The sequence below is a fragment of the Geotrypetes seraphini genome, chromosome 13 (genome assembly GCF_902459505.1).
Source record: "Geotrypetes seraphini chromosome 13, aGeoSer1.1, whole genome shotgun sequence".
NCBI lineage: Eukaryota > Metazoa > Chordata > Amphibia > Gymnophiona > Dermophiidae > Geotrypetes > Geotrypetes seraphini.
The window spans coordinates 9,637,185-9,650,165 of NC_047096.1; the positions used below are offsets into that span (position 1 = coordinate 9,637,185).

At 41.0% G+C, this 12,981-nt stretch overlaps 1 protein-coding gene across 5 annotated transcripts in view; it reads right to left on the reverse strand.

Annotated features, from left to right (window-relative positions):
• DENND2C (DENN domain containing 2C) overlaps nt 1-12,981 on the reverse strand; it is a 107,277-nt gene that overhangs the window by 22,306 nt on the left and 71,990 nt on the right. For all 5 annotated transcript variants that reach the window (XM_033919020.1, XM_033919021.1, XM_033919018.1 and 2 more), the window contains 2 exons: nt 10,060-10,104; nt 1,651-1,838 (listed from right to left, as the gene is read on the reverse strand). In XM_033919020.1, coding sequence (XP_033774911.1) covers nt 1,651-1,838; nt 10,060-10,104 — 233 coding nt within the window. The remainder of the gene's footprint in view (nt 1-1,650; nt 1,839-10,059; nt 10,105-12,981) is intronic.

Consider the following 12,981-nt stretch of genomic DNA (forward strand, 5'->3'; position numbering starts at 1 on the left):
AACTTTTCAGTAAATGGAGCCCAGAAGACTCTAAGGGATGCCAGTCTGAAAGGTATGAAGAATCATGAACAGTTTGTTGGATTACTGTTTATAGAAAAGAACTCAAAGCATTCATTAGCTGGTACAGCACTGTGCAATTTTCTCATGGCTTGTACTTTTCTTCTTCTGCTACACAAAAACAGTCGGTGCAGTCAGACAAAATCACAAAAATATTGGACAGGGTCTACATTGGAAAAATGACATTAAAAATGCTTTTTTCCCACAGACTTACTGAAAGTTGTACAGTAGATTATATTTATTCATTATGCTACAGAACTTGCATGTTACCAAAATATACAAACTAGACTCCGATAGCTTCTGAGAAAGCTGAGCGCAAATCGTAAAACTTCTTGGATCCTCAAATGTCACAAAACTTATTATTGCTTTTTATTTTCCTTCACCTACTACTACTATTAATCATTTCTCTAGTGCTACTCAATGTACATAACACTGTACACATTATATGCAGGTACTACACTCTCGAGGAACGTAGGGAGAGGGGAGACATGATTGAAACATTTAAGTACCTCACGGGACGTGTCGAAGTGGAAGATGATGTTTTCTTTCTCAAGGGACCCTCGGCCACAAGAGGGCACCCGCTCAAACTCAGGGGCGGAAAATTTCATGGCGACACCAGAAAGTATTTCTTCACAGAGAGAGTGGTTGATCATTGGAACAAGCTTCCAGTGCAGGTGATCGAGGCAGACAGCGTGCCAGACTTTAAGAATAAATGGGATACCCATGTGGGATCCCTACGAGGGTCAAGATAAGGAAATTGGGTCATTAGGGCATAGACAGGGGGTGGGTAAGCTGAGTGGGCAGACTTGATGGGCTGGAGCCCTTTTCTGCCATCATCTTCTATGTTTCTATGTTTCTCTATCCCTAGTGGGCTCACAATCTAAGTAAGATACATGCAGAACAAGAAAAATAAGTTTTAGAAAGGAACAACAGAACAGTAGGTGCAGAAAAAGGGTCTCTGGAAAAGAGCAACAGGAGAAAATCCCAGAGATGGAGGAAATAATGGCTGAGCTCTTGGATAGACTGAATATAACACTTAAAAAGTAAGGTGAATAAAGCCATAACCTGTATGAAGGGTCCTTCTGCTTACATCAAGAAAATAATCATATACAATATTGTACATCAAAAATTATTACTGAAAAGCTCAGAAGAAAAAATAGTAAGAACTTTCTTGGAAAATCACAGTGAAAGAAAAATAAAATCAATATAAGGACAGCTATCTTCATAGATAGGTATAACTGAAGATTATGAAAAAGAAACTGGAACATGCTGCACTTATAGAAGACCTTAATTAATTTGCTGTAACAATGAATTCAAGGTGACAGCTGAAGCACAAAAACTGTACAGATATGAAGAAATCAGACATATCAGAATAAATTAAAAACAGTTTTGACGGACATTAATAGGATGGAAACACCACCAGCTATATGACATAGAAATATTCTGGAGAAATTTATTGGAAAATCCTGTTTAGCCCAGTAGAATGGGAGAATCTAGATCAAGCAAACATGCCCTCTGAGATGAAAAGCAGGTTAAAAAGAGTCCCAAGCTGAAAGAGCGTTACTGCAGAAGGACATCTATCACTTACTGTACCTTGGTTGGATATTGCTGCGTAATGCTTGGTGTGTAGGTGTTTCCTGTTGGTTTCTTTTGCAGTGATACCACAACAAAGAATTCAAACAGTTGCTGCTCCTGGAACTCAATCAAATCCCGTTCCAGGGTCTGATAATGTGGGTTCCTTTTTAATGAAGAGTAGACATGTGCCAAACGTTTATTATGTTCTGAAAAAAAAAATTATCATCCATTGAGAAGAACCTCATTGTTGTTTGCCATTTGGTATTTCCATCTGTTTCCTGATCACAAAGATAACTCTAGCAGGTTACCCTTTTTATACTCTGCATTATTGAATCTCTATCTACACTCGATAGATAGAAATAAAAAGCATGACAATAAAACATAAGATAAATAGTACAGGCATAAACTTTTCTTTCACTTTTTCAAGATCTTCCGTAAACTAACACTTCTAAATCAGCAATACCTTGAATAGTTAGTTTTACTTCCGTTTTCAGACCTCAGCGGTTTTGCTGTGTGTAATAAAGGTTTCAACACATGCAGACTATACACACCAAAGTCGTCATTGGTCTTATTTGTCTTTTATGTTTTAAAGTGCTCAATGGTGCAAACTTATTGTAATAAATATTCTTATTTTATAAAGTTTAAATACAATGTAAATACTCATCTTAAATGCAAAAACGCAACTTAATGTGGCTTACTTTCAAGCTAGCGCCACCTGCTGTCCAGTTATATAACTGCCGTATTAGTGAAGGAGGACCCCTTACTCCCTCACAAACACAAAGCAACAATGGCGATTTTAGCAAAGAGGAGCACCAACAGGCGTTAATGTACTTAGGTACTGATTCTATAAAGTCTGGGCACTGATATAGGCACCGATTCTATAAAACTTAGGTGCCCCTTATAGAATCACGCTTAGCATTGCCTAAGCGTGCTTAGGCGGTGCTCAACATCCTAACATTTAGGCATCCCCAATTTATGCCAGGGTTTTTTATGCCTAATAGCGCCTGATTCACAAAGAGGCACCTAGCTCAAAATCATGCCAATGATCTCCCCCTAAGCATGCCCACTTTTAGTGTAGGCGCTTTGGGCTAGGCAACTTACCTTTTATAAAATTGAGGTTTTTTTAAGTTAGGTGCCTAACTTTCAATGAAGTCCAATTAAAGCTGATTATGAGGTATTGAGTGCCAATATAGGTGCTGATAAAACTTATTGCTCAATTAAATTAGGTGCCCATATCGGTCACTGAAGAAACTGGGGACCTGTGTAACTTGGTTTAGGCTAGTGCTAGATAGTCTTATCCTTCTGAAATGTTTGTCTGCCTACTCCTAGGCCATATTCCGAACCTTAATGTCCATTAGTTAGAGTGTGAGCTCGTCAGGCAAATAGGGAAGAATGCTTGAGTACCTGAATGTATACCACTTAGGCTATAAGTGATATATAAGTACTAAAAATAAATAATGGTGGACCTACTAGAAGGAAAAGAAAGAAACTGTTTGCTTATTTGTCAGCCTTCTCTTTGTCCAAGCAAAATGCACCAATAGACATGCAAAACTGGTAGCACCTTCTTGCAGGATGCGATCTGCCTCATCTGCAGCCATTCTGGATGCATAATTGTCTCTCAGAAATCAAAAACTGGATATCTACAAACAAACTACAACTAAATGCCTCAAAAACGGAACTCCTTTGGAGCCACAAAGAGCCCTGCATCTAACCGCCAAAGACCAAGTATGCAGCCTAGGAGTACTTCTCGACTCTATCTTATCACTTACCAACCGTATCTCTCAAGTGGTCTCCTCTTCATTCTACTACCTCTGACAACTCCATAAAATAAGGAGCTACTTCTCCAAACCAGACTTTACCCAACTTCTCTATGCCTTCATCCTCTCCCGCATGGACTACTGCAACGGACTGACAGCAAAAATTCTTCATCGTCTCCGTGTTCAAAACACAGCAATTAGACTTTTAAAGAACTTTCACACCCATGATCCAGTATCACAGCACTAGTGTCAGCCCACTGGCTACCCATAGCCAAAAGGCTTAGTGCTCGCATTCAACATATGGCACCCTGCTAAAAATCAGCCAAATTCCCACCCTATATCCTGAACAGACCCCTCCGCTCCCAGGAGGAAACATGTGTTCAATTACCCTCTGGTTGGAGCCTCCAACTAGAAACTGCCAGACTCAGATCCTACTCCCATTTCTTACCAAAATACTGGAATCAACTGCCTCCACACATCAAATCCCTCGAAGGACTTTTGAGCTTTAGGAAAGCAATAAAACCTACCATAGCCTAGTATCAGTACAATATAGCACCTAGGGCTCCTTTTACAAAGCCACGCTAGGGCCTTAACGCATGCTAAACTGCCGCTCATGCTAGCTGCTACCACCTCCTTTTGAGCAGGTGGTAGATTTTCGGCTAGTGTGCACTATAGCTAATCCAGTGCGTGCGCTAAAACCGCTAGCGCGGCTTTGTAACAGGAGCCCCTAATGTCCAATCATCACTGTTAAACTAACTACCAGAGCATCCGAACCACTATCTTTCTCCTGCAGTCAAACAATGCATTCCTCACATTTGTTGAACTAGACTCTCTCTGTGCATGCCTCAAAATGATCCAAATAAATGTGAAACTAACTTTCAAAAGCCCAAATATAAGTGGATTATACGTAAAACTAACATATCTCTGGAACTATTTGTAGGTTATAAATCCTTGTTCTGTATCTCTAATTTAGGATGAATAACTGCATTAGATGAATTCCACTACAGCCCGTATTGCCTTAATTGTCTGTATTTCATTTGTTTAATTATTATGTATGTTACCTTGTACACTTCTCCCTCCGGATTCGCGGGGAATAGGGGCAGAGCCGGACTGTGAATGGCGAAAAACCGCGATTATCCAGCTCTGACCCACTCCCACCTCCCTGCCGTCTTCCCGGCCTTACCTGGTGGTCTAGCGGGCTTTCGGGGCAGGAGCGATCTTCCTACGCTTCTGCCCCGTGCAGATCGCCATTAGGAAATGGCTGCTGTGAGTTCCCGTAGTCTCTCGAGACTACGACGGGAACTCCCTACAGCTATTTCCTAATGGCGATCTGCACGGGGCAGGAGCGTAGGAAGATCGCTCCTGCCCCGAAAGCCCGCTAGACCACAGGTAAGGCCGGGATGCCGGGGGGAAGACTTAACAATGTTTGTTTTTTTTCTTTTTTCCCCCTCCCCAAAAAAATTGCAAATATGTGAAATTGCGATTACCGAAACCATGAATAGGGAGGGGGAAGTGTAACCTGTTCTGAGCTCTCTGGGGAGGACAGGATATAAACTGAATTAAATAAAAAAAGCAAAAGCTAAGTTATTATGTTCAAATCTATTTTATTAAGCAATAATAAATACAACAGCAATAACAACCATGGTATACATTTTCATCAGACAACCGCGGAGGACTGGACTCTTATGTCCTCCCCGGACCCACCGCACCCCCACCCCACAGCAAAGAATCCCCAACCCCCCACCCTCCCCTCCCCATCCCCCAACAGATACAAAAAACTCTTATGCAGGGAACAGCAAATGCAAATAGAAGCACAGATTCAGAGGTGGAGTCTATTCAAAACATGGCTACGACTTTCAGGAGTCAAAATGTTCAAGTACGGAGTCCAAGTGTGAACAAAGTCTCTGCTCCGGCGACGAGAAGAACAGGCCAAACGGGCCTCCCAACCCAGAAGTTCATGAAGGCGATTCCTCCAATACCAGAAGGAAGGTGGCTCAGAAGAAAGCCAGCAACACAAGATACATTTCTTCCCCAAAATAAAACATTTACTAAGAAATAATTTTTCATAAGAAGTGTACATATACAAGAAAGAGAAGTGGGCAAACAGCATGGAAAGCACTGCGACTGGCACAGGGGTCTGCAACAAACTCTGTAAAAAGGAGGCCAGCGCCTTCCAAAAGGCCTGAATCCCCTCACAACTCCAAATACCATGAAAGTAAGAATTTACCTCCACCGAACAGCGGATGCATAACTGAGTATCAATACAACCCATATGGTAAGCCTGACTCTGGGAAGCATAGGCCCGCAAAACAGTGCGAAAGTGACATTCATGTAATTCAACACTATGTACCAAGCCCGCAGTGCGTTTCAGGGTAGTTAACAAAAAATTATCCCCCAAGTCCCTACCCAAGTCCCGCTGCCATGCCTCCAAAATACCAGGGAAAACCCTAGGCGGGCAAAGAGCCAGGATCCGGTCATGCAAAACAGAAATAGAGACCCTAGTATCAGGATCTGCAGTCAAAAAAGTACATAGCCGGGTCCCAAAATTATTAAATTCAGATATTCAGAGCTGTTATGAGCTTAAGAGGGAAATGGATGTCCTCCTTTTCAAGATCATCTACAATTCTACTAGTTTCTTCAGTGGCTAGGTTCAATTTGATGCTGAGTAAGCTGCCACCCAAGGATCCATATCAGTGACCTTCCCTTCCAGGAAAAATGAAGTCCCAGCTCTACGGGTTAGACCTGATTCGTCACCTGAGACGTCTACAACCCAGCAAGTATTTCCAGTATTTGTTCAATACATGTTTACCTGATACTTAGGACAGTCAACTGAAGTGCTGTTGTCTTAATCTAACAATTTTGTTGACTCCCTCAGAAAAGACTTATTTCACAATCTTTTAATTGGAAAATTGAATACAATTTAGAAGATATTTTAGATAGATTAATTAAACAGCAATATTTACTACAGTTTTCTTTTCAATTGAAAGTGATCTCTCTTCACACTATGACACCAAACAGATGTTACGATCTGTGATAGCAGAACGTGACTTCCATAATACTATGCAAAAATTATTCTGAAAGGGCAAGATTTAGAGAGCTCAATATTCAGCTGTGCATTAAACATATACTTTGAAATGTCTAACTTGGATGTTTTCAAATTCTATGTGTATTCAGTGATATTATCTTTTAGGCAATGCCACAGAATATCCACATGTAAAAAACCATATTTGTGGCACTATCTGGTGAAATGGTGTTGAATATCTACTCTAGGGCTGGCCTGCGTGATTTAGTTGTATATGAATTTGAGAGGGGGGTGGGGGTTAAATCTTCTTGGTGTATGATATTGAAAATTTTTCAAGTGATGTTGTATTATATTTGGTTGATATTTACTGTACACTTGATGTAAGTTTAAAAATGAATAAAGAAATTATTTAAAAAAAAAATTTTAAATATCAACCCTTATAGGTCCAAAATTATCCATTCAAATGACCTAGAGCAGTGGTTCTCAACCCTGATATCCCTAATGAATATGCATGAGAGCGATTTGTATACCTGTCACTTCCATTATATGCAAATCTCTCTCATGCATATTCATTAGGGATATCTTGAAAACCCGACTGGCTGGGGGTCCCCTAGGACAAGGTTGAGAACCACTGACCTAGAGGTTTGTTGTTTTTTTTTGTTCTTTTTTTGGTGGTGGTGGGGATGGGGAGGTTTGAAAAAAAATCCATTACTTTTGCAATCAGCCTTAATGCTGATTACGCAGGCCCAAATTCTGTAACCAGCGCCTAAAGTTAGGCACCTATTTCGGAGGCGCCCACCTAGATCGGCGCCTATCTAAATTGAATAACAAGCTCAATTAAGCTTTTTAATCAGCACTAATTGAAACATAGGTGCCTATCAAGAAAGCGCGATTCTGTAACAAGGCACCTCTAAAAATTTAGGCAGCCTTCAAAAAAATAGGCACTATGCATGTTAAGCATGGGTGTGGCTACGATAGGCGCCTTCTTACACAATCACTGCTCCTAAGCGTGCTTAAGCGCTCGCATGGGCACCTAAGTTTAGTTGTGCCTAGAGCTGGCCTATCTAACGGGCGCCTCCAAAATAGGTGTCGCTCAGCCCAATTGTACTAAACAGCACCCAATTGTACTCGAATCGCGCTGAACGGTGCCTATACAGTGCTTCTGAACATCATCCTCTTAGAACCGCTTTTACTAACATATCTTAAGCAGTTAATGCTGTAATTAGCCTGTGCTATCAGTGAACACCTGCTCCAACAGTTAAACACAACAATGCACTAATTCTCACAACTGTGGAATGGAATGGGTACTAGGTGGGACTGTGCCTTGCACTTAACATGGTTAAATCTTAATGCAGCACCTCAATAGGTGGTGTCAACTGCATCCATGTTATCTGCAATGCAGCTGACATGCAATTATATTATCTCTATGTAAACTACACTTCTCCCTCCGTATTCGCAGACACGAATGGTTTTGTGAAAACGCCGTCGTTTGTACTATTGAAACCGCAAATAACTTTTCAACTGTTATTCGCGGTTTGGAGCTGGCAAGCAGCGATTCCCAGCGATTTTAGGGCTTGGAGCAGGACATAGACAATTTCAAAAAGAGAAGTTAGAAGACAAGAAACGGGGGGAGGCAAAGACAGCAAACAGGAAAAAAGAGGAAGGGGATTCACATGGGAACTACTGAGCGTCTGCTTCTTACGGTTTGGCTGCCACACCGCATGGTCCACTTATCAAATCTAGACCTTTTCAAATATCATTGCCTTCCGTTTTTTGATTTGTTTGATTCCCGCCCCCCCCTCCCCCCTTTTACGTGGTGCTTCTATTTTTAACACTGTGTTTTGCTTTTGCTTGGGAAGTTCATGGGTATTCCTCTAGTTAGTGCAGGAATTGCTGGACAGTGGCTCTTGTTTTGCTGCCTTCTGTAGGAGTTCTTTAACAACTGCTTCATTGGTGTACCGGACCTTGGTTTACATCCGGGTTGTAGTTTTATTGTTCTTTTAGTTTTAGATTACAAGCTGCCACTACCACAGAACAGAATAGCGAGCAGGTAAGTGCTATAACTGCAGCCTATAGTGGGGCTGAGACCTTTAGCATCCCAGGACTCAAAGCAGTAGCAAAAGTCCATAATCTGCAGCACATTGCCGCTGCCCTTTTAGCTTTCCTCGGCTTTCAATACGCACATGCAATGCAAAAGGGGAGAGTGTGGCGCAGTGGTTAAAGCTACAGCCTCAGCACCCTGAGGTTGTGGGTTCAAACCCATGCTGCTCCTTGTGACCCTGGGCAAGTCACTTAATCCCCCCATTGCCCCAGATACATTAGATAGATTGTAAGCCCACCGGGACAGAGAGGGAAAACTGCTTGAGTACCTGAATAAATGCATGTAAACCGTTCTGAGCTCCCCTGGGAGAACGTGTTTTAAAATGGGATAAATAAATAAATAAAAGCTTTGGCTCCTGAACATGCATACATACACACCTGAAACTTTTTTTGTTAATCACAAGGCAGGCTGTTTTCATTTTGTGTTATATGTACAAAGCATCATTTGTGTTATAAGGATAAATGTTTGATAAACTTTTTTGATGATGACTTAATTTGAGGGGGGCGGAGTCAGCAGCTGAAAAATCGCGAATAAGTGAATCTGCAGATATGGAAACCACAGATAAGGAGGGAGAAGTGTATATGGAAAAAAACTGAGCACACCTCTAAAAATGAATGCATAGACTTTGCAGTTACTGAATGCTAATTTTGGTCATTAATGCACAGTAACTACAAACTTTTGCTGCACTTTAGTAGAAAGGGGCCCTTAGAATTATAATTAATGCTTGTTATAGCAATAGAATACCACTTGACCAGGAAGGGAAATTGCTACTCTGGCACTTACTAGAGCCTCATTTTACATAAATTGGAAGCAGGTCAGGATGTGCTCAGTTCCGGGGATATTTTAGAAAGGCTTTGCAATATAAGTGTATTTGCTGGCATGTGCAGTGAAAGCAGTCATTTCACAAACATACGCACTGAATAAATGGACATGGGGAACATGGCAGCTTTCACATGCAGGTGTTTGCATTTACACATAAAAGGGGCACCATATGTCAATGGTGCCACTTCCATGTAGCTGCTCCATTTTGTGTAGAGGTGGCCAATTAAGTGGTGACACTACAATTTTAATTTAGTTTCATTTTGGCTGTGAGTGTTAAAAAAAAAAAAAAAGGAAAAGAAGAAATAAACAAAAAAACAATGTGTGGCTTCGCACTGGTGTAAAACCTAACATGGATATTTCCCCCTATAGAAGTGTTTTCCCTCATAAAATAGGTAATACATATGCAAATCTCTATGTGGTGAGATTCTCCATGTGCAAACGGTGTTTTTCTGAACCTGGCTTTTACACGTGTATTCGTTGTTATTTAGAAATGGCTGTTTCTAAAATAATGGCTACAATGTGCCAATTTGTTCTCATAGCCTGGACAAAACAATGACAGCTCTTTTACAAGAAATGTATAGCCCAAGTGTGCATCATCACCCTATAGTGGTCAATTTGAATTTTAAAATCAAAATTATAAAAAAGAGCATAACAAATATCAATATTCTAATTAGTTACATTACAGACTAATATTTAAGAGAATATTCTGCATAATGTACACTTACTTTTTTGTCGATCTTCTGAATCACTTTCATTGTCACTAAATTCACCTGAAAAAAAATATATATATAATTTCCATATATACAGTAAGAAATGTAAGAAGTTCATCACAACTGTCTATGATCACAAAATTTACCATTAGATTTTTATGATAAAGTGGATTTACTGTAAACTCACAAGTATTTAGAGAAATACTCTTTAATTTACATCTACAAGTTATTTAGTGGTTAATTCTAAATAACCCCCCCCAGTGACTACTAAAAAAGCTTCACTTCTAACAAGACACTAGAAGGAGTGGGAAAACTGAATTACAGCGTAGAGAGGAGATTTCGAGTTACGCCTTTGTGAGCAATTAAGAATGCTATCAGAATGGGAGTGGAATAGCATGTTGTGATCCCAGGCACAGCATGCACAGTACCATGGGAAAAAATCACATTACAAAGGTTACCTTCATAAATTATAGTAAACCTAGGTAATAATTTATAACGTACTATACATATGCACACACCCTTCTAAAATCTATCTTTGCCTAGATGTTTAAAGAAAGCATCCAGACTTATAACTACTCTGCATAGTTTTTCCTTTTGAAATACCGTGAAACTTCGGTTTGCGAGTACCTCGGTTTGCGAATGTTTTGCAAGACGAGCAAAACACTCGAGCATACTTTAACTCGCAAACCGAGCATTGACTCGATAAGCGAGCGTGTCACCCCACCCCACCCCGGGAACCAGTTTCTCTCCCCCTCCCCCCGCGGCCCACCCCCTACACCCTCACCTCCAGCGGACACCGGCACACACCAACCCACAGGACATATGTGTGCCGATGCTGAAAGAGCCTGCTGCTGATGTTCTATGCAGGGCTGCTGCTGGGCCTTGAGCATCTGTGCTCCCACCCTCTCTGAGAATCTCATGGTACCTAATTTAATTTAGCAATAGTCTTAATCATTGCCTATATTGGCACTCAATACCTCACAATCAGCTTTAATTGAAAGTAGGTGCCTAACTTGAAAATCTCGATTTTATAAAAAGTAGGCTCCCACCCCAAAGCATCGACTCTAAAATGTGCATGGTTAGGGGCGGATCATGGGTGTGTTTTCAAGTCAGACACCTCTTTGCGAATCAAGTGCTGTTAGGTTCTGATATCAGTGGCTAACTTTAGGCATAGAAAACCCTGACATAAATTGGGGATGCGAAGCACTGCCTAAGAACGCTCAGGTGATGCTAAGCCTGATTCTATAATGGGCGCTTAAGTTTTATAGAGTCGGTGCCTATATCAGTGCCTAACTTTAGGCAGACTTTATAGAATGAGGGCCTAAGGGAATGGGTTAAGTGACTTGAATAGAATCTCAAAGAATGGTTGTGAGATTTGAACTCTGGCTTCTCCGATTCTCAGACTGCTGCTAGAAGCATTAGGTGCAGCTAAAACATATTCCAAACATCTTTACTTTACGATTGAGTTACCAAAGGCCAGCAGCTCTGAAACCTGGTGGTCATTTAACAACCTACCAAAAAAACTGATAGAGAAATCATTTTATGGTTTCAATTAAGAACAGGATTTCTGTTCCAGTGCTGTTTATGTGGCCAGTTGGAAGATGTTGGACTGAGGTATTAGAGTTGCTTAAATGGCTACATATATTTCCAGAATACTGGAAATGTTCCATTTAATATACTGTATTGCTCTAGTGCAGTGTTCTTCAACCTTTTGACACCTATGGACCGGCAGAAATAAAATAATTATTTTGTGGACCGGCACCGGTTCGCGAACTGGCAGTTGAAAAACACCGGGCTAAATGGTGCCCATCTCTACCCAATCTCCGCCCCAGACCCCGTCCCCATAATAATACTAATTGTAACACCATTTTTTCCATCCATTTTTCATATATACACACATACAATATAATCGTATTAACAACACATAATGGTTAACCACAAAATTAAAATACACAAAGCACATTGTATGCTTTTCTTTCTTTTTAAAAAAAATTCTTTATTCGTTTTTGGAACTTCAATTGTGCACATAAGAAGATACATTTACATAAATTATTATCATTACAGCACAATAGAATAAAAACAAGACTTACACTGTATGCTTTTCAACATTCATTCCTGCCAGAAAACAGATAACCCCATGCAAATAAATGCAGGACCAAAAACTAAAAGTACTAATATTCACAGACAAACCCTAAGATGCAAGACTCTGCAAGCAGTACAACCCCAGAGAAAAACAAACAAATGCATTTCTTCCTGAACAGACAGTTAGGACAGACAATTAGGACAGATGTAAAATCAATAAATAAATAAAAAATAAAAGCATTTCCCCCACCGTTGTTGTCTCTCTCTCTCCATGTGCCTTGCCTTCTGACCTGCCCCCCTGTGTTAGCTTCAGGCTGGTCCACGATGCGATCAACGCAAGGTCTTCGGACCAGCTTCCTGAGTGCTGCATTGCACAAAGCTGTGGGAAGTGGCTCCTCGCACGTGTCCCACGCCTCATCTGGAAGCCTTCCCTCTGACATTGCGATGTCAGAGAGAAGGCTTCTGGGTCAGGCGCAGGCCGCGGGAAGGAGCCTTTTCCTACAGCTTTGTGCACTGCAGTTCTCAGGGAGCCAGCCCAAAGATGCTACATTGATCGTACTGAGGACCGGCGGCTACAGAACAATAATCTCTTGGGCCCAATGGACCAGCAGAAAATTTCTGTGGACCGGCAGTTACTCTAGTGCATTATTTTGATTGTTTGTATATAATTCCAGAGTGAATTCAGTTTGCATATTACCATCAGTAATAGAGGTACTGGGGGGGTGGGGAGGGGAGAGCTAGTGCAGCTGCATCAGAGCCACACACACTGAGGGATTCCTTCCTTGCTGAGTTCAAAAGTGCCCAACTGTTCCTTTCCTGCTGATTTTAACTTGCACTGTTCTGCCTAGCCCTGTC